The sequence below is a fragment of the Balaenoptera acutorostrata genome, chromosome 10, assembly GCF_949987535.1.
Source record: "Balaenoptera acutorostrata chromosome 10, mBalAcu1.1, whole genome shotgun sequence".
Taxonomy (NCBI): Eukaryota; Metazoa; Chordata; class Mammalia; order Artiodactyla; family Balaenopteridae; genus Balaenoptera; species Balaenoptera acutorostrata.
In genome coordinates, this window is record NC_080073.1 from 96,371,700 (window position 1) to 96,396,725 (window position 25,026).

Here is a 25,026-nt window from a genome sequence, read left to right on the forward strand (position 1 = left end):
GTGTGGTGCCCTAGCCTTATCTCTTGATATCACTTCTATTCTATCCTGAAACAATTTTGTTTGAGTGCAATATATTTGCTGATATTGTCAACTCAAGTCATTGCAGAATATAGATTAGGTACTGCATTCTCCCAGAGGCTGAGCAGAACCTTCCTTCTGTGAACATTCTCAATAGTTTGTTTTCAAGGTGAGGAAGTAGGAAGTACAAGGAGGGACGAGCATCAAGGCAATTTTTTTCTTTGTTCCTTTACTTGTGTTAGTGGGAACATTTCTATCAAGGAAGACAGTTCCCTTTCATTTTACCAGATCCAGAGAAGCTATGGAACTTCTGTTACCAATTCTTTATCCATAATTTATGTTAGTAACCCGGGACCTGGTGATAGAAGTTATGGATGAAAACAAAAGCTGGTGGCATTCTGAAAGGAGGGAGCAGACGCTCTCGGGAAAGATGTGTCAGAGCTATGCTTCTCTGTCTAAAACTTCTAATTGCCTTTTTGTGAATTGTCCTTCCTTTTGCGCCTTAGTTACTTTCACATTTACTGGCCACTGATCATGAAAGAAAGAGTGAAAGAAGAGGAAGATGCCTATATGGTTTCTGTGATATGGAGGTGAATCTAGAAATCAAAGTCTTCCTTTCTTCCCATGTGTATTTGGTCCCAAGTCACATTTTTTTATGGTAAGTAATTTCAGGTTTGAGTAACCCACTCTAGCATATAATGCCCCAGCTGTTAAAGAAGGAGGAGAAGTAATTCCTGTAGTAATTGCCGTAGTGGTATTTCTAAACTTCCTGCACACCGATACCTGTTGAGAGAGAGAGCTGAACAAGCACTGGAAGCCTAGAAGTGAATGAGAAAAATCCATTCGTCTGTGGAATATTTATTGAATAGCTACTATTTTAAAGGCATTGGCTCATCACTCTGAGGGATGAATAAAAAATTAAAGGAGGGCTTCCCTGGTGGCGCAGTGGTTGAGAGTCTGCCTGCCAATGCAGGGGACGTGGGTTCGAGCCCTGGTCTGGAAGGATCCCGTGTGCCGCGGAGCGACTGGGCCCGTGAGCCACAACTACTGAGCCTGCGCGTCTGGAGCCTGTGCTCCGCAACAAGAGAGGCCGCGATAGTGAGAGGCCCATGCACCGCGATGAAGGGTGGCCCCCGCTCGCCGCAACTAGAGAAAGCCCTCGCACAGAAACGAAGACCCAACACAGCCAAAAATAAATGAATAAATAAAATTAAAAAAAAAAATTAAAGGAAAGAGATAAATACAAAAAATATGGTAACAGATTGGATAAGAACTGAAGAAGGGTAGTCAAGGATTCTGTGTCTCAGGTGATTCCAAAGGCAGATAGAACGTACCTAGCAATGTCAAAGATATTTGTCTTCTCTCCAATTTAGTGCCCCCTGTGGCTCTACCTTGCCCCTTAGAGACTCAAATTTCACTCATATTTCAGAGAGGAGACCAAAACTGATTCTTCCCTAGGTCCAAAAATGGGAACGTGTATCCTATTCTAATCCCTTGCTGAGGGAAGTGACTTGCTTTTCCCTGTGTTAAGGTTGAATATTTTCTATGGGCTATAATGAACGCTTCCTGAAAAGTAGAAATCTAATAAGAGTGTGTGTGTGTGTGTGTGTGTGTGTGTGTGTGTGTGTGCATGGGGGATTGTAAGAAGTTTGTTTCTAGGATTAAATGGCTAGATTTCTTTTTTAAATGTACTAATTTTCACATTTGCTAAATTCTGAGTGAATCTAAACTATTTTGCCTCAGAGTTGATTTTCCTCATTACTATCAATCTTCTGCTCTGGAAGATTTTAAAGATAAGGTAGGTTTGGAAACTAGCACACACTAACTACCAACAAGAGTAACCTTTTATTTGGAAAATGGAACAATGAGGAAGCTATTTGCATCAGAAATGACTCTATCATTAAAATATTCCACATCTAATCCATTTGCAGTGGAAGATCTTTACACTGTTTTATTTTTGTGGGAGCATCTCCTACCATGTGTTTTGGCCATCTGCATATAGTTATGGAGTCACTATCTCTTAGGATATTCTTTCCTCTTTCCTGAGCTGGTGAAACCTAAGGGAATCACAAGAATCAACTCGACTCTATTTGGATGTGTTTCACAGGGAATCCTTTGTATCAACTGAGTCACTCCCATCCAAATATCCATGGGAAGTTCACATAACCTCATTTCCCTCTGTTAATGTTACTGAGTTAAGCACAAGACAGAAATATTCTTAGAAGATATATGGCTTCCTCTTCATCAGAGCTGGCCTAGAGTGGAGAAACAGAGCCCCTGGGGACAAAGCAAGACACTCATGAACTCTGGCCACTGTAAGACAAACAATGGGGACCTTATTCTTAATTTAGTTTCTAAGCAAAGGTTTTCCTGGTGACCTCGTTCCTCTGGAGCAATCACAACGCTCCCCTGATGGATTAGCAGCTTGCCCTGGTACCGTGAGTTCCCACTTTCCCCTTGCCGCCCATTTTCTTTCAGGAGATCTGGATTTTTCTTCTAATTACACATTTTCTCCATAATTCTGCACAACAGTAAAAATAAATATAACTTCTGTCCTTTTAAAACCTGGTAATCATTCAGCTAGAAGAAGGGCTACTGTTTGGCATAGATAAAAATAGTCTCCAATAGTGTCCTGCCTAGAAATAGTCCCAAGCTTGAATTTACAGTGAGGACAACCCAAGGTCTCTCATGTTTAGGAAACCACCAAGCTGTGATGATGCTTAGCCGGAAGTAGCTATTGTATTACACTGGGACTTATGAGCCCTGAGGGGTCCACACAGTTTATCTGGGGTGAGAGCTCCCACCAAAAGTGCACAGTACCAACTTCCCCTGTCAATGAAGCCTTCACTGCATCACCTCCACTGCCCCATCTTGTGAAGTGAGGAAAGTTCTCTGATAGGAGAAATGGAAAGGAGGGAAGAGGGAGGAGTGTGCAGGATAGAAAGGGAGGGGAAGGTGGTTTCCATAGAGACCTAGCCTTCTTCATGCTCTCGTCAGCCAGTGGCCTAGAAGAGCAGTCTCTGAAGCCACTGGCCTAATTCCACAGCTGCCTATGGAAGCCCCAGGGGCACTGAGACATCAGCTGTTTTTCCACAAAAGAAGGTCCCCTAAATCACCCATGAAGAACAGTATGCATGCTTTGCATATATCATATACCATCTTTCAGTGGAGCCAATATAGCCAGGTGTTTTTTTTCCATTATTAAAACACATCTCTGTTTCTTGAGCAGCAGATGAAGTAGTTGGCCTGCATCTGGGGCCATGTTGTGTGAGAACTATGGTTGCTGCGGCTGTTGTTTTCTGCAAACATGTGGTTGAGTGTGTGTAAGTTGAATGTGAGTGTGATATGTCTCCACTACAAAGCGAAAGGGATGAGGATAGTCTAAATGTGATATGGTCCTAAGGTTAGTGGATAGGCAGAATTACACTTCCTTCCTTCCCCAGGAAATGCTTGGTATTCATTCTATGTTAAATTGTTTGATTCCAAAGATCTACTGGTTTGCTCATGGCTCCTCTTTATTTTTCTTATCCAAATGCCCTCCTGCTCTACTTATTTGCCCTGGAGAGGTCAACATTTGAGGACTTAGTAAATCAGGTCAGCCTTGGATTTCCGTCACAGCTCTGACTGCTTATGTGAGCACTTTATATCACAGAGAAGGAAGTCTGGAGGACAGGACAGAGATAGCTCAGAGAGGTTTCCACTGATATTTACCGAAGCGTTATGTGAAAATATTCTCCCCAGCTCCCACTTCTATCCTCTTTAACCACACACATCCACAGAGATGAGCACTGTTATTGACTGTGGCCACAATACAGGGTGGAGGCAGCAAGGCCAATTTACATGTACCCACCCCCACCCCCATCGAAGAGGCGTGACACAGGCTAGAGGGGAAAAGAAAACACGTGCAGGTACATAGAACGGCATTTTGTATATTGTGATTTGTCCATACATGTTGATTGAACTGAATTAGGTAAAAGTGAACGCAGCAAATATTCGCCTTGCGCTAACATGCTTAGAAGTGGAATTTTGTTTCACTTTCCCTGTCATCTTGCAACATCTCCAAATATTAATCAAAATTTTGCGTAACTCCAATGTATATTTGTATTGGTATAAGATGGTGTTGTATTGAAAAGATTGGCACAATTGTCTGATCAATTACAAGGCTCATATAGTTATTAAACCTTACTTTTGAATGGAAGATTAAATACAGATTGGTGACACAATCAAAATTGGAGGTTGAGAGAGTTTTGCCCAGTGCAGATCCTGTTTGCAATCAAGATTTGGGATACTGTTTCAGGGAATTCCCAACCAAGAAAGTATGAAATAAAAGCCAGATGAGTGAAACAAATAAAGAGCTATGGGAAAGCAAAGGAAAAGATGGTTATGTTTGTGAGAAAGTTCTGAGAAAATTTTCACAGAGAAGATAATATGGGAGCAAAGGGCATGGATCTTACTGATTTTGCCTTACATGGTACCTAGAGCCAGCTTAACAATTAGTAGATTCTCAATGAGTAGTTACTGAACTTATAATGGAAGGAAAGGCAAGGAGATAAGAAGCAAAGTTTTAATCTTGGAGCATATCCATATTTAGAGGCCAGGGAGAGGAAAAGGAAGAAGACAAGAAGGTTGCAAAGAAGTAAAAGAGGAAAAGGGGGAATAGAAAATCATGCAAAGTATGAAGACATCTCGAGGAGAACTTGTTGGACAATATTTTCTAATGCTGTAGAACAGTACTATTTAAAGCGTGATCCTCAGACTAGCGGCATAAATGTCACCTTGGAACTTGCTAGAAATGAAGATCTTTGTGCCAGCTCCAGATCTACTGAATCACAATCTTTTGGGGTGAGGGCCCAGAAGTCTGTTTACTTAGCTCTCAGAGTGATCTTTATGCACAGCTGGAGTTTGAGAAACAACATTGTGGCATATTTCTGGAAGATGAGTTGCTGCTGGCATAACTTAAGTTCTCTGATTCTGAGAAGATTTCAAGAATTTGGTTCTAGGATCCTCCCAGAACTATGTTGCAGGGAAATTATTAAACTAAATTGCTAATGTTTAAATTATATTTAAACGGTTCAAGATAAACAGTTTATGCCATGATTATTTCTTTTTTCTTCTTTTATTGAAGTATAATTGATTTACAATGTTGTGTTATTGTAGTTTCAGGTGTACAGCAAAGTGATTCAGCTATATATATATATATATATATATATATATATATATATATATATATACACACATACACACTCTTTTTCAGATTCTTTTGCATTATAGGTTATTACAGAATACTGAGTATAGTTCCCTGTGCTATAAAGTAGGTCCTTGTTGGTTATCTACTTTACATGATTTATTTCTTCAAATCTGTTTTATAATGCCTCACTTCCATCCCCACCCACACCCCAGCCCTGTGTAGCTGCAGACACAGGGCACAATCCAGGGTGGGGAGAGCAGGTCTCAAGTGCGACTGAGTTTAAAGTGCTTGCCAAAGGGGCTTCCCTGGTGGTGCAGTGGTTAAGGATCCGCCTGCCAACGCAGGGGACACGGGTTCGAGCCCTGGTCTGGGAAGATCCCACATGCTGCGGAGCAGCTGGGCATGTGCACCACAACTACTGAGCCTGCGAAAAAGAACATCAATTAATATAAAGATGCAGCCGTTATAGATTTTTCATGTGAACCTCATTGCTTTTGATAGGGATCAGGAGAAACCCTTTATAAAGGGGGACTAGTGTAAACATCTCCACTTTGGTCTGGGTCCTCAGACCATGGCCGACCTAACTGTGGTCATTTCCTGTATTGAACACCAGTTCGTGCTCTGTGGTGGTTCATGCCAGGGTGGTTGTTCCAGATCAAGGCTGTGCTCCCAGGAGCAAGGAGTTCTCTCTCTCTTTGCTAATGTGTTTGTTCACAACTCAGACTTCAGGGTCCAGGACCTGCATCAGCCGTCTTTGTGTCACCCTAGCTAGCTGTCTCAATGTGCTTCTGCACAGATCTATATACCGTATAGAATGCAGTTTACAAAGGTTACTCTCCTTTACTGTCGGGTCTTGCAAAACCATCTGCTGCTGCAGAGATTAGAACCTGGGGTGGCTTCTCTGTGCTGCTGTGCAAGTAGGTTTTAGAAATCATCCTGGCTTTGGGAAGGTAGAGGAATCTCTCTAGGCTATGAGTTAACATAAGGCTTTCCCTTAACTCTATAGTTTCTTGTCTGGTGTTGCTCTATCAGTGGAATATTATTCAGTCCTAGAAAGGAAGGAAACTCTGAATAGTCAAATTCATAGAGACAGAAAGTAGAACAGAGTTTACAGGGACTAAGAGGAGGGGGTTACGAGGAGTTATTGTTTAATGAGTACATTTCCTTTTGGGGTGATGAAAAAGTTCTGGAGATGGATGGTAGTAATGATTGCGTTAACACTGTGAATGTACTTAACGCCACTGAACTATACACTTGAAAATAGTTAATATGATAAAATTTTATCTTATGTATATTTAGCTACAATGAATGATAAATTTTTTTTTTTTTAATTTTAAAGCTCATTGGAGGCTCTGAGCTCATGGGTGGGGTTTACATGCTATGGAGTCAGCCATTTCTTTGGGGACCCCTCACTGTCAATTTCCTAAGTCTTTCCTCTTGGACGAGTTGGATTCTCCAGAGAAAGACTTTCCAAACTCTTACCTGAAGGATAGAGATAAGCAGAGTGGGGGAAGAGGGCATAGGTCTTGGCAGTCAGTATGGAAACGTTTATTTAATCTTCCTCCAATCCGATTTAGTCCTCCTTTCATTAAGGTACCCCTGCCCCAACCTGTGTCTGGTGTAACCCCTGTCTGGAGACCTTCTCTGTTACTCCTCTGGAGAATAGACCCTTAGGTTTCTGCTGCGTAAAGGAGGGCTACAAAGACATTTCAAGTCTTAAACAGATTTGTGACCAATCCTCCTGTTTTCACTCTGCACCTTAAACCCTCCTTCTAGAGGTAACTGATGTCACCAATTTCTGAAACTTTTGGGATTCTTTAGTGTCACCTGATCCCCCTACTGGCTTAAGATTCATCTTTCTTAGGTCGGATAAGTCAGTTACCATTTGTTCATCTGCTTTCCAGCTTCTAAAACGTTATTACTATTTCCTTCTCTCTCATTACCTTTGTTCTCAGGGGCTTATGCAAGGAAAAAAAAAAATCCTTTACTGTTGTTTTAATGGAGCCTAGGACAGAGCAATATGGAGATGGATGGTAGTTCATCTGAACATGTATGTTCAGTCCACTGTCTTTGCCGGTAAAACTTCTCTGTAGTGTTTACAATGCCACTTAGAAAACTGTTGTGACTTCTTAGGCTCAATTAAAAGAGGGAAATCATCTGAAACAAGGAAAGTGGTGGTGGTCAGTGAACTCTGGAGTACTGTTTTCAGTTCCGGGAACAACCCTTAACACTAGAAAAACTGGAATTATTTAGAGGACCATGACTAGAATATTAATGGAGCAACTGAAGGGACTAGGAAGGTTTTCAACAGAGAGTGGAAATCTCCAGCAGTTGACCTCAGATATTTGAAAGGCTGTTGTTCATTCATTCATTCATTCATTCGATAAATATTAGTGAGTTCCTGCCGTGTGCCAGGAGGTATTTTTCCAACATGGGAACACAGTAGTGAACATGACCGATTCTTAATTCTTGTGGAGCTTACATTCTAGTGGAGGAAAGAGTGATTTGCTCTGGATGGACCCACTGTAGAAATAGAACAAAAGGATAAAATCCATCAGGAAATAAATTTCAAGTTAATATAAAGAAGAACTTTAAAGTGTTTGAGTTATTGAGGTGTGATGGACAACCTCTTGCACGCCCTCAGAAGGTGATGAAAACTAGGATATGCCCAATAAAAGCTGAGCAGAGAGGTTAAGTTGCACAGGCTCTAGTTGGAATCCCAACTCTACTCCTTGCTGACTGTTGACTTCGGTCAAATCACTTAACCTCTATGAACCTCTATTGTTTCATGTGTAAAATGCAGCTAATATAATATACCGTGCAGGGTGTTGTGAAGATTAAATGAATTACTCTGTGTAAAGTGCTTGGAAGAGTATCTATAGCACAAAGTAAGGGCTACATAAGTATTGCTAATATTATTTCTTATTTTTTTAACCAACTTTTTATTTTGAATAAATTTCAAACCTATAGAAAATTTGCAAAAATATCTATATACTCTTTATCTAAATCCCCCAGTTGTTAACATTTACCTTATTTGCTTTAACTCTCTGGTGTGGTTTGTTTGTTTGTTACTGGAACATTTGAGTACTAGTTTAGCTGTCAGGACACTTCAACCCTACATATGTCTATATATATGGGAATGAGGGCATTCTCCCACATAACCACAGTCTAATCATACAAAATATTATTGATACAATCCTACTTTCTAATATGTAGTCCATGTTCAGTTTTCCTCAGTTGTCCCCATATGTCCTTCATAGCTTTTGAAAAAATCATAATCCAATCAAGGATCAGATGTCACACTTAATTGTTATATCTCTTCAGCCTCTTTAATCTAGAACCATTCACTGAACTTTTTTTGTCTTTTATGGCATTGGCATTTCTGAGGAATCTAGGCCATTTTTTTGTCTATTGTATCTCAATTTGGATTTGTCTGATTCTTTCCTCATGATTAGATTCAAGTTTAACATTTCTGACAGAAATACTGCACAGGTGATGTGGTTTTCTCACTACATCACATCAGGAGGCGCTTGATGTCAGTTTATCCCATTATTCCCATTTGGTTAAGGTGATGCCTGCCACCTTCCCCTTGGTAGTAATAAGTCATCTGTGGTGTCATATTTGAGACTGTGAACGTCCTGTTCTCTGGACAGTTTCTCACCCAGTGATTTTAGCATCCACTGATGATTCTCTTATTATTATTCCACAGTGGGCATGGCACAGTCAACCAGATGAACAGAGAAGATGACTGGTCCAGGGAGAAATTGCCATAGAGTATAATGGGGGCTTCATAGCAGGTCGTTAGTCCCACTTAGTAGAAGAGACCATAACCTTTGATATAAATGCACATTTCTCTGACAATTGTTAGCTGAATGACACTGGGTAAAATTCCTTAAACCTAATACTCTGTAAAATGGGAATTATAATTTCCATATCACGAGGTTCATTTGTGGATTGAATACAAAGGGACTGGATGATGATAATGGTGATGATGACAGATGCAGTATCACAGGATGAAGAGCATTAAGTTATCAACTAACTTAGTGGCAGTTAGAGAAAGAAAGAATGAAATGGACACAAGAGACAGGATGTAGGGAAAAGGCCTTGCTTCACAACTAATCAGATATGAGAAACGAAAGACACAAGGGAAGCACAATGATTAAATATTGGTTGAATGCTTCCTATGTGCCAGCCATTCTCCAACTGGTACATTTAATCAAAGAGTGATGATGACTCTCCGATTTATGGAAATTATGGCCTTACCTCCTGGGTTTGGACAAATTACAAAGAGCAGAAGTCAGGAGAAGGAGATGAAGAGTTTGATCTTTTTCGTACGCCACCTGAATTGCTGGTGATACATCTAGTCTGAAATGTAATGCAGAGCTGGTCATAATCAACATTGGACTGTTCGCACAACAATCTCCTGAGAAACTTATTAAAATTGTAAATTTCTAAGTTAAGCTAACCCTTCAGAGATTCTGATTCTATATGTCTGGGGTGAGGTTTTGGCCCACTGTCAAGGTAGATAAAGTGTTACATGAGCCAAAGAAGTCAGCTCGGGGGTTGAAAGTCGATTTGAGTGTTATCAGATTATAGACAGTAATCGTATACTTGGGTGTGATAGCATTGGCCTGAATCCTCGTTTATAACAAGAAGAATGAGGCAGCAAGATCTTTTACAGATCAGTTGAGGCATTATGTGCACATTCCTGAACTGACACAGGAATAGCCAGAAAGTTCTGACGCCACCTCCGAGAGCTGCTCTTCAGATCCGTGCTGTCCCTAGGTGGCCTCTAGCCACACGTGATTCAACCAGAATTAGAGAAGCAAGACTTGATGGACTTTTAAGACACATTTCTGAGTACTCAGGGTCATTAAACAACAACGACAATTTTTATTATGGAAAATATAAATTGAATTGAATTTACATTTAATTTTAAATGAATTATTTAGCCCATTTCAGGTGTTCAGTAACCACGTGTAACTAGTAGCTGTTAGATAGGACAGCATAGATGTGGAACATTTCCACCACTGCAGAAAGTTCTGTGGGACAGCACTGCTGAGGAAGTGTTGATAGCTTGCCAAAAGCCCACTCATAGTACAAAGTAGTTGTCACTGGCCTCACTCTAGAGGCCAGGAAAGACAATGTTTAGTGAATAAAGGACGATTTTAGTTGGTCTTCTTGCCCACTGAAGGAGAAAAGACTGTAACAGGCAAGGAGGTATTTGATGAAATGAAGAAATGGCATCCGTGTATGTTCATTCCCCTTCTTCGGTGTGGGAAGGGCGAGACGGGAACTGAGCTTCTAAACTCCGTGGCCCCAGTAGCAAAAGCTCCCTATAACATCCTCAAGGGAGTGTTCTAGGATCCACTGTCGGATTCTGCTCTCCTCCTGGCCTCCCCCTTCTCCAGGCAGCCCAGTTGCCACGATGGTTGGCAGTGCCCAGGTGTGATGCCAGGCAGCTGCACTTCCCCTCTGTGTGCGCTCTGCTGGTCTCCTCTCAGGGTAGTTTGCCTCTATCTGCTCTTCTCGCCCTTGCGTGCTGCAGTAGTTAGCTGCTGTTTTGTCCCCTGGAGGAAGCCCATATTGTTCTGTTCCTACCAGAGAAAAAACAAATCAAGAGCAACAAGGAAAAATATGGAGTGTAAGCATGTGTTTCCAGGTCATCAGCATGCAGGCAAACATGCATGAAAATGAGTGTTAATTTCCTGCATGATTCAGTGTTTGCAAGACTATCAAGTCATTTCCCATAGGCAGCCCAACAGCCATCACATGGTAATGAATTTCCATTACAGCCATGTATGATGGTTGAACCAGAAAACTAATGAGCAAAGAAATGAACAAAATAATAACAATGGTGATAACAGTAATGATGGTGTAATACTTAACTGGCAAGGCATTTACAACTGGGGTCAATAGGGTAATATAGTTATTTGGGGGCAGTGAGAACAGATCTGATTTTCTCATTTTAACATTTGTGGTTTCTGCTGCCTTTACATTTTTAAAAAATAAAAATTCTCAATGAAAATAGACCCAGCCTAATGATCAAAATGGAAACAAGTTGTATGGATAGTAGTTTGTGCTTTTATTTATGTTCTTCTTATTAGGTTTTAGAGGTCTTTTAAAATTTCCGTGGACTGTTCTGCAGAAATTAAAACAGAAAAAGACTCTAGCTGTTTGGAATTTTTGTGTTCAGTATTGAATTATATTCTTCATTACCAATTTTCTCCTTCATACATATGTATCTTTGGGCTTTGCTTTAGTTATCTATAAAACTCATGATGGACTTGTACTTTAACATGGACTAAACCATTTGAAAACAAGACTATTTTAAAGATAAATAGGTATTTCAAAAATTCATTTTATCCTCCTTTAGAAATCACTATTATTTTCTTCTCACTTTTTCTTTCTCTTAGTTATCATCAGATATATTTTAATATCAGATTGAAAGGAGAATTGATCTGGTTTTTACAAGGTAAAAGTACATGATGAATTTAAAACATCTAGAGAGCAGCCCAAGATGGCCAACTTCGAGGATTGGGTGTCGGAGGAGGAGAAGGTATGCATAGCTGCTAAATTCATCACTCACACATCCCCAGGGGAATTTAATGAAGTGTTCAACGATGTCCGGCTACTACTTAATAATGACGGTCTCCTCAGGGAAGGGGCAGCACATGTACTTGCCCAGTATAACATGGGTCAATTCATGCCTGTGAAGATAGAAGGATATGAAGATCAGGTCTTAATTACAGAACACGGTGACCTGGGTAATAGCAGATTTTTAGATCCGAGAAACAAAATTTCCTTTAAGTTTGATCACTTACGGAAAGAAGCAAGTGACCCTCAGCCAGAGGAAGTAGATGGAGGTCTGAAGTCTTGGAGAGAATCCTGTGACAGTGCTTTAAGGGTCTGTGTGAAAGATCATTATTCCAACAACTTCTGTTCTGTTCATGCTAAAACTATAGATGGGCAACAGACTGTTATTGAAGAAATGGCATCCATGTATGCCATCTGTATTGAAAGCCACCAGTTTCAGCCTAAAAACTTCTGGAATGGTCGTTGGAGATCAGAATGGAAGTTCACCATCACACCCTCTACAGCCCAAGTGGTTGGAGTACTTAAGATTCAGGCTCACTGTTATGAAGATGGCAATGTTCAGTTGGTTAGTCATAAAGATGTACAGGATTCAGTAACTGTTTTGAATGAAGTCCAAACTGCCAAGGAGTTTATTAAAATCATAGAGCATGCAGAAAATGAGTATCAGACAGCAATTAGTGAAAACTATCAAACAATGTCAGACACCACGTTCAAGGCCTTGTGCCAGCAACTTCCAGTTACCTGCACCAAAATCGACTGGAACAAGATACTCAGCTACAAGATTGGCAAAGAAATGCAGAATGCTTAAAGGCTGAATGTAGGATTCTTCAGTACATAGAAAGAAAGGATTCAATGTGTGGTCATATGATAAATAAGTGATTTATAAACAAGAGTGATATTTTTCTAGGGCTTTCAAAGTTAACAGGTTTTCTAGCCTCATGGAATACTGTTGAACTTATAGCATTGTCTTGATTCTTTTGTGTTTTCTGCCTTGTAATTTTCTGTTTTCACTATATCTACTTGTAAATCTTTTTTTTTTTTTTTTTTTTTTTTAAATTCTGCCACATTTAATGATGGAGAGAGATATCTATCCTGGAGTCATTTTACTATTTAGAAAATTTTCCTAGCCATGAAGCCCTGTTACTGACATAAACAGGTAATATGTTCAGTACTTTTCTACCCCATCCTTCAAAGCACTTCTGGTACTTCACTGGTTTTTACTGATCAACCAACAGCTAAAGAGGCTATGCTACAAACTATAGCTGAATGGAAGACACATTCATTCTTCTCCCTCCCATTGCTTTGATCATCATTTATAACATCTCATAACTATAGTCTCAAACGTTTGGATTGGGGCTTTTCAGGTCCTTTTTGGAGGCAAAGGAAGTTTTCTGGAAATTCTAGTATAGCCAGCTTCTCTGGGGAAGTTGTTTTTAAATCCAAAGACTTGAACCACATTCCCTACAAATGAATGTGTTTGCTTTTTTCCCTTCCCTCATTGTCTCCTTCCCATCTAGTACCATTATAGTTATAGACATGTACATTTTTAGAAGAGTTTTACCCATTTATTATTATTTTTTTAATATTCAAAAACTGCTGACATACTAGGGATATAGTAGAGTATAAAACTTGAAAAAATGCAGATGTTGAAGGAATAATAGTTATCCTGTGCTTTAATACTTTGTGGCAGGATTGTACTATAAGCGAATGAATCAAACAACTATGTTAATCACAAACAAAAACTAAAAATGAACCGAAGTGAAAAGGACAACGTTCAGACAGTATCTTTCTATTACAACCTGTTATTTAAGGGAATACTAGTGATTTGTTCTAAATAGGATGTAAAACTTTTTCCAAATTACTCTTCCTCAGTCCTGCCTGCCAACTCAAATGTAACTGTGATATAGCAACCCTTCCCAGGTTTATTGGCAGGTACAGGTGTGATCTCAGAATGCACAGGTAACATAGATATGATATGACAGTTGGTAATGGCGGATTCATTTACATTGTTTACACTTCAATGACCAGGCCTTAAGAGAAGGTCAGTTTTTTAAAAACCAAGTAGTGTCTTCTCCAAATACATGTCAAAAGAAGAGTTTGTGTTTCAGCTTTGTTTTTTTTTTTTTTTTTTAATAGTTTTTAATACTTTATTTATTTTATTTATTTATTTATTTATGACTGTGTTGGGTCTCTTAGTTTTCGTGTGTGGGCTTTCTCTAGTTGCGGCAAGTGGGGGCCACTCTTCATCGCGGTGCGGGGGCCGCTCTTCATCGCGGTGCGCGGGCCTTCTCACCATCGCGGCCCCTCCCGCCGCGGGGCACAGGCTCCAGACGCGCAGGCTCAGCAGTTGTGGCTCACGGGCCCAGTCGCTCCGCGGCATGCGGGATCTTCCCAGACCAGGGCTCGAACCCGTGTCCCCTGCATTGGCAGGCAGACTCTCAGCCACTGCGCCACCAGGGAAGCCCTCAGCTTTGTTTTTGCTCGGTAATACAGTCAAGCAAGAGTTTATTTCCAAGTGACCCGTTGAGCTGTGTAAGCATTTTTGTTTCTTTCAAATAAAATATATTTGTACTATTTGGCATTCATACTATCCATCCGTACCACACTATCCTCTGTATCAGGTAGTCCAGTAGAAATATACCTGTTCTGTTGTTTAAAAAAATAAAACTAAAAGAGAATTCTAAATAACGTAAATTGAGTTTAATGTTTAGTTAGCAATTTTTCTTGAAAAGTTGTGTCAGTTCATGCTCATTTTCTTTAATGGAGTGTTGTTAGTTATCTCATTTTAGGTAAATATTCTCTAGCAGGTTTCAGCCAGAACAAATATTTACAGTTAAGCCCTCAACTCCAGAAAATGGCTTTGCATGTGTGCTGGGGGGGAGGGTTAAATGCAAAGGCTGACTTTGTCTTCTCTTTAGACAAGCCACCACAATAAATCATTCAAAGACACTCAAACGGATGTGTATTGGAGGAATGCTCACCTCCGTGAAGCTAAGGTAGAGGGTTAACGGGCTATGCAGGCTATGACATCACATAACTAATGGGCACCCTTTTCACAGACAGAAGGGCCAGGCTTTAGTCATCGTGGTAAATCTGTAGTGACAGACGTTTGTTCTATATTTGTGAATGACCTGATTTGGCATGCATGTGGCTCGTTCTACTGACAATAATGGTAACATGGTGTGAGGGAGAGAGGAAAGAAAGGAGGAGGAACAGGGGGAGGAGGTGAGGTAGAGGGAGGAGAGAGACCCAGGCGGACGGAGAGGGAGAAGGGGAAAGGAGTTTTAAACAGCTGAAGATCATGAGCATCTAAGGGTGACTCTAAGGAAACCTGCCTTTAGTAGATGGTTATTTTAATTTGGGAGCAAGTCTTACATTCATTCCTAATCGATTTGGAGAGGATCACCTTCCCTTCCTCCATGCCCCCTCCCTCTTCTTTCACTCCTCTCCCCTCCAGTCTCTAGGGAAGATAGATATTTGTCAGACGGTAACAACGGATGCTTCTGTCTCAAGGAATCCCTTGTAATTTGCAAAACTTGCCTGGCCTTCCACCCTTTGCTGCAGTCCTGCTACCCCTTCAGCTAGGAAAGAAGCTGGCCCCAAGTGATGAAAAGAATGAAGGGCTGCCAAGAATTATTGACGCCGGCCCTGACCAGCCAATCCAAAGTGTGGCCCTCCCCCACCATTCTCCAGCACAACACTTACTATCATCTGAAACTATCTTATTGATTTCTTCACAGTTGTTTAATTAACCAACTAGGATGCAAGCTCCATGCAAACAGGGACACAGTCTGTCTTATTCACCACTTCTTCTTTAGTGAAGAATATGTATGTTCTTTATCTTATTTGTATTCTCATTATAAAATAAATGCTTGAGGAGTATTCAGTGAATGTATACAGATATTTTTCTATGTTGAGTTCTTTCAGTTTGCAAACAGTAGAGACCTACTGGGGTTACCTCAGTGAGTGGGTGTTTATAAGGGCCACACAAGCAAGCGAGGGCTCAGGAAACTCTCCTGGAAACTCCACTGGGGAATGGAGCATGGCTCTCACTATTTAGGATCCATTTGGAACTTTATAACCCGATAGCCCCTCTGAGGACACAGCATCTGTCTGCTCACTTCTGCTCAGATCAGGCAGCCCTCCCTCTCTGCTCCAGGGCTCTGCCATGTCAGTGAAACAGCTGCACTGGCTCCCCGGTTCCACTGTTCTGGACTCTCCAGCATCATCAATTCTCTGTGAGTTCTGAAGTCAAACTCCTCCAGAAAGGGTTTGAATGATTTGCCTAATCACTACACAGTATAAGGAACCCCTTTGGGGAAAAACTGCCTTGAAACCAGCACTCAGAGGTTCCTTACCAGGGGAGCACATCAGAAGCAACTGTACAGCTTTTTTAAAATACACTTCCAGGGGACCTGCTGATATGTAATAAATTAAAATCTCCATCTGATATTGAACTGGACATCTGATATTTTGAAAAGTCTCTCCAGGTAATCCTGTTGTGCCCCTCTGGACCACAGCCAGTGCCATTGATGATTGCCTTTGGGCCAGGGGCTCATCTTTAGTCCAGTCAACTATGCCCAGGGAGGTGGAATTCCTGGTACAAAGGGCAGGGAGTGAGCGTGGCACGCACTCCGAACTCCCTAGTGTCCTTTCACATACCCCGTCTACCTTTCCATTTATCTGTCCACATTTCCTCCTGTCTACCTATATATTTATCTTCCTAGGTATGATTCTTAGATATTGGATCTTGATTCTAATATCCTCCTTTTCCTTCAGAAGCACTTATAAGGATTGATTAAGAAGACAAGTTAGAGCGGTTCTGAAAACTGGAAACAGAACAGTTGTGATTATAGAGAACAGAGCCCATAACTCTAGATTCCATTTCAGAATTAGAATTTAGCTTCTTAAAATAATAATCCTTTATTCCATAGTCTTTCTCATTCACAGTCCTTCCAAGGTGGGGCTACCTGGAAAGGAATTTATTCTTCTGGGTCCCATGAGGGCAGCCCACTGAATTACTTATGAAATATAACTGCTGCTTATTTCCTTTATAACAACAATGACAACAAACAGAGGTGAAGAAGGAGGAGGAGAAGGAAAACAACATCAAGCATGGACCAATTTCCATGGCTGACATCAGGAGGCCCTTGGGAAAGAATGGGCTAGCAAAAAGTGAGGAAGACTCGGCAATAATTTAGTCAATATAATGTGTACTGAGCTCCAATTTGTATGGTGTGTAAAAGAAATAGAAGATACTGCCCTGCCTTCACTGAGCTGACAACCCAATAAGAGAGACACATGGAAAGGAGCTACAATATTAAATAGAGTAATGTATATAAAGAACCTAAGACTACTGTATGATTTCAAAAGATGCTAGTTCCCTGTCATCTGAAACAAAGAAGCTGGTTAAACAATAGCTGTGTGTATCAGACTTACCTAACTTCCCTTCCAATTTCCTCCTCCCTTGCCTGCCTCTGCTTGATTTTCCAAGCTCCCTTGCAGCTAAGGTGACCATATGACACAGGAGAAATCTGCTGGCATTGCCTCTACCCTTTTGTACTGGGTTGAATGGTGTCCCCAAATAATCCATGTCTACCATAACTACAACCTTATTTGGAAAATGGGTCTTTGCAGATGTAATCAAGTTAAGATGAGGGCTTACTGATTTAGGATAGGTCCTAAATCTAATATGACTGATGTCCTTATAAGAAGATGGAAATTTGGACACACAGTTGCAGACACACAGGGGAGAAGGCCATTTGAAGATGGAGGCAGAACTTGGAGTGATGTATCTACAAGCCAAGGAAAACCAAGGATTGCTGGCAACCCCAGAAGCTGGAAGAAGCAAGGAAGGATTCTTCCCTAGAGCCTTCAGGGGGCGGACGGCCCTGCCCACACCTTAATTTTGGACTTCCAGCCTCCAGAACTGTGAGAGAATAAATGTCTATTGTTTTAAGCCACCCAGTTTGTGGTACTTTGTTACATTGGCTCTAGAAAACTTCTTTCTTCTTCATAGAAAGAGGATATGATTCCTTGAGGAACAGCAGACATCTCATGAGCATAAGGACAGAAGCCATATGCTAAATAAGGCTGGTAGACCGGAAAGACAGTAAACCTGCCACCTTGGGGCAAGTTCCCCAGACTTGAGATAAACAAATCTTAGATGATTCAGTTGTCACTCAGGATTTCCATTAAGGGAGGTACATTTCTGACTAAGGCACTATGGTCAAGAGGAACTGACATAAGAATAACTTGAGTTGACGTCTCAGCCATGTTGTTATGTAGATGGGTGGCCCTGGGCAAGTTGTAAAAACTTCTTGAACTTCATTTTATTCCTCTGTAAAATAGAAACAATAATATGTACCTGGGTTTTAAATGAGATATTTTGTGAGAAAGCCAGGGGTCATCAACAGGGCAGGGGAAGCTAATACAAATTACCTAGACTGTGGAATCTCCCAAGGTGCCTGGATCCTGTCTGTTGCCTATCAATACAAACGCTATATGGAGACCATTTTCCGCCCCCCCTCTATGCCTGCTGGCGGGGACTCCCCCCTATTTTTTTAGTAGGAAGCAGCTCTTGACAGCCCTGGTAAAATATAAAGAAAGTACCTTGTAAAATATAAAGAACCATACTAACATTGAGGATTATTTAAGTACAAATTAAATAGCTCCATCACATAACTTATATAAGAAGTATTACTGGGATGAAGGGCTCCAGTTGCCCTCATCCAACAGTAGAGAGCAGAGGTGATTTTTTTCAAGTTCTGTCTGGGGTAGTCCTACCCCACAAACTTCCTGAACCATGCCTTTCTTGCCCAAAGTATGTACTTCCCATCCCAGAACCTTCCTTTTAGTTATGAGCAAATACAAGACAGGAGCTAACAGCCTGTGTTGTCGACACTTCCTAGTCAGAAAGCAGCAGATAGATAAGAATGAAAACTTGTTCCAAAGGCCCACGGGCCCTGATGTAATTGAACGGCAAATTCAAGGGAGACCACAGAAGCCCACCGCTGCTCCCTGGACATCCGAGGTGGTAGCTGGGCTTTCTCAGAGGGACACACGAAAGAGACTCTATCTCACCCCACTTCCCACTCGGCAGAAGGGCCTCTCCATGAACAACCTCAATTTTCTAAAGGGCTGGAGCTTCCCAAGGTTCAGAGCATTTGAGACGCAGGTCCAGGTGGGCCCTGTGTCCCAGCTCCATCAGTGCCTCGTTCCTCGCAGAATTCAATCAAACCACCTGTTTGCAGATTCGAGTCTCCACAGTGGCCGGCCCTGGTCTGTCTTTTCCACTTCCTGCCACCCTCTCACACCCTCTCACCACTCTGGAGCTAAGTGAATACGGTTTTCCAAATATAGTTTTGCAGCCAGTGTGTTAGGCCTTCTAATGAGCCACGGTAATTGCTTCTGCTATTTTCCAAAATGGAAATCAACCTCGGAAGAGCAGCTGGGTTGTTGTAATGTTCTCCTCCCTCCGAATACATCCCCCCTCCCTACAAGTCAGTCAGGCTCCAGCCTTGACTGCTTCATCTGTGAGCGGGGCCTGTGGGACATGCATGAGGAATGTGCTGATGGCGGCACAGGCGGGGAGATGGAATAAGCGAGCTATTGTGTCTTTATTACATTTGAGGGAGTAGGGAAGGAGGAGGTGGGAGGGAAAGATCTGCTTCTACTTTTGATTTCTAAGATATTCTGTTACGTGTTGTGCTTTTCGATGTATCTGAAAAGATAACCAGGGTTTTAGATGACAGAGCAAAAATGTTTCCGCCCTCCTTCTTTTTTTCAAGAATTGCTCCGAAACAGCACAGAGAACAAGAAACAGAAACACAAGCCCCGTATTCGTTAAGGGCAGGAGACGTCTGTAATCTGGAACCACAATATATGGAGATGAGAAACAGATGGAGGAATGGTAAGGTGCTTCGTAGATAGATGTACGGAAAGTTAAACCTGAACGCCCAGCGGGGTCACCATTGCAAATCAAGCTGATTCACTCTGCAGAACACGGGACTTCCCGGGCCCACAGACGGCAGTGGCCAGGAGTGAGCATGGCCCTGCAGACAGTCCCTGTGGGAGGAAGGTAATAATACCAGCTACCATTTGTGATGTGCTTATTGGTGCCTGGCTTTTTACATTCTCTCCTGCAGTCCTCACAATAGCAAAACGTACTGTTGTCCCCATTTTGTAGATGCAAACACTAAAGCTCAGAAGGATAAAATCATTTGTCCCAGACAACAGAGAAAAAGATTCTAAACCAATGGAGGCTTAATTCCAAAGCCTTACCATCAGAACCCCACCTCTCCATGTGAAACTGAGGCAGGGGTCCCAGCTGTAGCTACGTTGACTATGTGGCCGGGCCGTCGTATGGTTGGTGGGGTTGAGAGCAGGCGCTGGGCAGGGCCGCTGCTGTCTGACGTCCGGCCCTACTGCGTGGCTCGTCCATTTTGTTGAAGCTATCCTGTTGTTTTGAAAATTCCTATAGAAATGGAAGTGTCCCCACCTCCCCTTCAATAGCATCTGGTCTGGGGGGACCCTCCTCCTGGAATGGGGGTTAGACCGAGAAAGTGAGTTCTTCGAGGGCCACAGTAGCCAAGGGTCCACCAAACACACTGTCCTGGGTCCTGAGGAGGGGGGGCGGGCTAACCCCTTCCTGCGCCCTCCTGTTTGCTGCAGGCCTGCTGCCTTTCCTGCGCCACCCAGAACAGGTGCCCGTCCCACCGCAGCGTCCCGCCCCTCCCCTCTACCATCGGGTCCACTGGCGCCAATCGCACACACGTCTGGGTGAATCTCGGTCATGAGGAAACCAAGCATCCCGTGTCGGAACCTTAAAATAAAGTCTGCAGACACGTGATGAGAGTCTACTCTGTAAGTGGTCACTGCGTAGGCACTTCAGAGGTGAGAAAGACAAAGGGCGTGGTGTCTGCCGTCAAGAATCCATAACCAGCTGGAGCTTCTAGCATCAGCCCCAGAAAAGGGAACTGAAAATACCAGGCTGCGTGCCGTAAAGAGCTGGTGGAGAGGTTCTCAGGCTCAGGGAAGTTGTTCTCATGGTCTGTTATCTCTGGCTCTTCCATTAAATTGTGAACGCTTTGAAGGGAGGTGGTTTTTCTTTCCCCCAGGCCATAGCAGTGTGTGGGTAAGCATTTGTTCAGTAAGCATGTTTTGAATGAATGGAGGAAGGAAGGAAGGGAGGGAGGGAGGGAGGAATCCGTATGTTCAGAGGAAGGAGTACTGCACAGACCTGGAGTATCAGGGAGGGCGTCAATGAGGAGGTGCGTCTGCAGCCAGGCAGAAGGTTTGTCATCCAGTGGATCCACGTTACCAGTGGAAACTTCCAAAGGACAAGACAGTCCCAGAAAGAGACTGACTTGAGAGTAAGCCCAGAAAGCAGGCTTGTGGCAGTGAACCCTGGGGAGACTGATGGAGACAAATGGATGTCATGGGGACACCAAAACAGAGCCTTTCCAGGAAGCAAGTAAAAAGTCAGCTGTAAGTAAAAGAAGTATCTAGAAACAGATATATGTTCTGACCCAGATGTTGCCACTGACTCTCAATTCCTACCTTGCAAAGACAAGGCAACTTTTATGATGCATTTATTTTTACTTCTGTCAGTCAGCCTGCTCATGCCCCAGGCGGCTGCAACAGTCTGTACCTACCATCAAAGGCTATTCAACAAAGTGTGAAATTCTTGCTGGAGTTGAATGCCTCAGAGTCATGGGTTCCTATTTGCCACTTATGATGACATCCAGCAATCAGGACCAGTACAAACTAACTTCTGCCCATGCTACTAACAGATAAATTGAATCGATGGTATCCCTTCATTCAAAAAACATTTACGAGCCTGTACCGTATGGTTCGGCAAAGTCCTAGGTGGCAAACTGAGCGCTGGAGATGGAACGGGGTGGGGGGGGGGTGGTAAATAGACAGGGTTTCTGCTCCGTGGACTCTGGGTCTGGTATCTGCACAGATGTTCAGTTCCTTTCCTAGCTGATGCTGCTTCCAAGCCCTGGGTCAGGAAACTACAACCTGGAGGTCAAATTCAGCTCACCACTTGTTTTTGTACAGCCCTCTCAAGCTAAGAATTTTTTTTCCCTTTTTTAAGTGGTTGGAAAAAGCCAAAAGAAAAATAATATTTTGTGACACATGAAAATGACATGAAATTTAAATTTCAGTGTCCATAACCAAAGTTGTCTTGGAATGCGGCCACGCTGGCTGGTTTATGTGCTGTCTACGGCTGCGTTCGTGCTACAGCAGAGTCATTGCCACAGAGCGTATGGCCACAAAGCTGAAAGGTTTTACTATTTGATTTTTTATAGAAAAAGTTTTCTGACCCCTGTTCTAAGCTAACTTCCTCAAAATGCACTCCATAAAACATTACTTCTGAGGATATTAATGTGTTAGATTTTTTAAAAAACGATTTCCATTGTCAATATATTAAAAGTTTCTCTACTCAACATTTTCTCTAATCTGGAGTGTGCCAAAGTACACCCTCTAAGACACAGGATGTGGAGGTCTCCAAACCTGTTCATACATTTGTTTACTTCCAGAGAATCTCATAATACAGGCGGTTGTGCACAGCACTCTTTGGGAAATACTTATCTAAACAGAGTTCTTACTCATAGGCTTTATTTGTGTTATTGCTGAAACCAGTTGCCAAAAACCAAAGCAGTGTCATTGCTGGAGAAGTAAGACTTTCCTACCCAGATCTGAAGCCCCTTCCTCTTACGCATAGCCTGATTGTTCTGAAGCCTCCCAGTTTGATTCCAGCTAAAGAATTAAGTAGTTAATCTCTACCTATCACACTTCGAGTTTCCATATGCGTCCTGAAATGAAAACTTGTGGGGAAGATCCCAATCCCCTAGCTGTCGGTTATCTTGCCGACAAGCTGCTCTTGATTTATTCTGTAACCACACACTGATTCATCCACATGTGTGTGCATAAAGGGTCTCAGGAAGAGCCCAGGATGGGTCAGCTGGGGCCCCAACACTCTGGGACACATCTGGAGAACTGAAGGTTATCTGCACAGGGGCTGAGAAGCCTCCTGGGAGAGCATTAAGGGAGAAATAAGCCAGGCATAATGACTTTGACTCAGTAAAATATGTCTTCACCCTTCTAGGGGAGGGCAGCTCTGAGGATCGTGTGATCTCTGTCACATAGGTGCATCCCCTGCTTTGATACCCGCCTGCTTGAGTCCTGTGAAGAGGTGGCAATGGGGAAAGGGTGTAAATAAAAACTGAAAGAGGTGTTTCTTGACATTCTTAAAATCTTGAGGCCTGAGTGACACTGCTTCGAAACTGAGAAGGCATGCTTCCCGCCATGCCGCGAGGCGTTGGTCTGGTAAGTGCTCACGGCACTGGGGGTGCTGCTGCCCAGGAGAGAGGGCCAAGCGGTAGCACAGCCTCCTGGGGGCGCTGTGGGCACTGGAGAAGCCGCAGAGCCCCACCTGCTCCTCAGAACAGTGATAGATGGTGTGGAACCACCAACCAGCAAGAGACAACCTTGCCTGGAGCAGTGGATGCGATGGCCACTGGCAGGTGTTCTGGTGTCCAGTGGCAGAAGAAGCCTCTGCTCTTCCAGAAGATTAGCAGCAGAAGGGCAGCTGCATCTCCTAGAGCACAAACGAGACGATCTATTCTCCCTCCCAGGAGGGCGGGTACCAGGAATCCTTGGGGCTAGTGGGCATGGGGCTGCCATTCTGTGTCAGGCTCATGACCAGTGAGCTTGCGACCTTTGATCTCACTTCTAGTCTCAGAAGGTGCATGGGGGAAATTTGGATTTCTTCTATCCACTAACAGAAACACACATAATCTCACACACTTGCATGTATTCCTATCAAGACATGTGCTATGAATGTAAAGCTCACAGGTACCCAAGCTGTGCTTGTATATGAAGCCATACATCGTTAAAATGAGGTGGGAATGGGTGAGAGTTAGGTGGAGGGTTTAAGTGGATGAGTCTTGGGGTTGGGGGTCTCACCATCCCTGCTTCATCCAGAGAGCTCTACTTTTATCTGTTATATGCACTGTGCTTCTACCTAAAGATTTCTTTTAAGAAAGGTTTTTGTGGCAAAACAAAGAGCTGTGAAAAACCCACCTGATATAATCCAACACTCTTATAAATGAGGAAATGGGGACACAGAGGGGTTAAATGACTCATCTGAGTTCATGAAGACAAAAGTATTGGATTAAGGGCTCAAGTCCAATGTTTTTGTTTTGTTTTGTTTTCCTATTACACCTTGCAGAGAAAGAAGGAATATACACTAAAACAATGAAGTCTGGATATTTTACAGAACTTCATGTGTTTCGTAGTTTTAGTGGTCAGAGGTTTGAGAACCGGCTTATTAGATCTTTTAATTTTTCTAGCTATGATTTTATAGCAAGAAAAATATTAGCTATGGGGGCAAAAATGTAGATTAAATTAATACAGTTATGTATCAAATGACCACAGTTAATACAATTTTCAATTCAACTCTAAAGTTGAATTAAAGTCTACTTAGACATGTTGTACTAATCAGAAATATATAACAAAATGAGATCATTGTGTTTTAGAAAGGGCCTTGAAGAACAATGGCCCAATTTTCTAAGCACAGAAGGAGACAAAAAAGATGACAAGAAAGTTGGTGAAGAAGTTCATGAGTAAATGTAAAGAGAATAGAATTATTCACTCTGGAGAAGAAAAGGCAAAAGAAGCTAACCATTTCCTGGGGCATAAAGGATCTCTTAACTGAAGTGCGCTCCTTTTCTCAGCCACAAGGAGGACAGAGTAAGAGTGGACATTTAGAAAGACCGTGGGAGCTTCAAGGTGGTATAGAGTCTGTAGAGTAGCTTTGAGGTTCTCCAAGCCATGCAGAGCTATAAGGATCAGAGGTAGTGCACGTTTAGTGAGCATTCCAGGCAAGAAATGATAGCTGGATGACTCATGGTCTCTCTTATTATTTCAGAAAATATCAAGTGTCACCACATGGTAGAGGCTAGAGGTAATTCATCCAGGAGGTGTAGGGGTAGGAAGCAGGAAGTTGAGGCACCACTTTCCATCTGTACACTAAGACGGTTACTTGGAGTGCCCACCCACTCTGCACGCTGCCTCCGTAACCAGCTCTGAGTGCCCTTTGTACCCTGCCCTGCCCCTCCTGCTGTCAATTAGAGATTCCCAGCTGCCTGCTGTTGCCGTGGCTGAAGTCTACAGATGAGCGTTGGAAATAAGGCAAAAACACTTTCTTAGAA

General features: G+C 42.5%; 1 protein-coding gene across 1 annotated transcript; it reads left to right on the plus strand.

Moving 5' to 3' along the window:
• Nucleotides 1-11,726: 11,726 nt before the first annotated feature.
• On the plus strand, nt 11,727-12,773 carry LOC102997954 (F-actin-capping protein subunit alpha-1-like). Its single transcript, XM_028164513.2, has one exon. It carries the CDS (start codon nt 11,727-11,729, stop codon nt 12,609-12,611), a length of 885 nt encoding a protein of 294 aa, XP_028020314.2. The 3' UTR covers nt 12,612-12,773.
• The last annotated feature ends 12,253 nt before the right edge of the window (nt 12,774-25,026 follow it).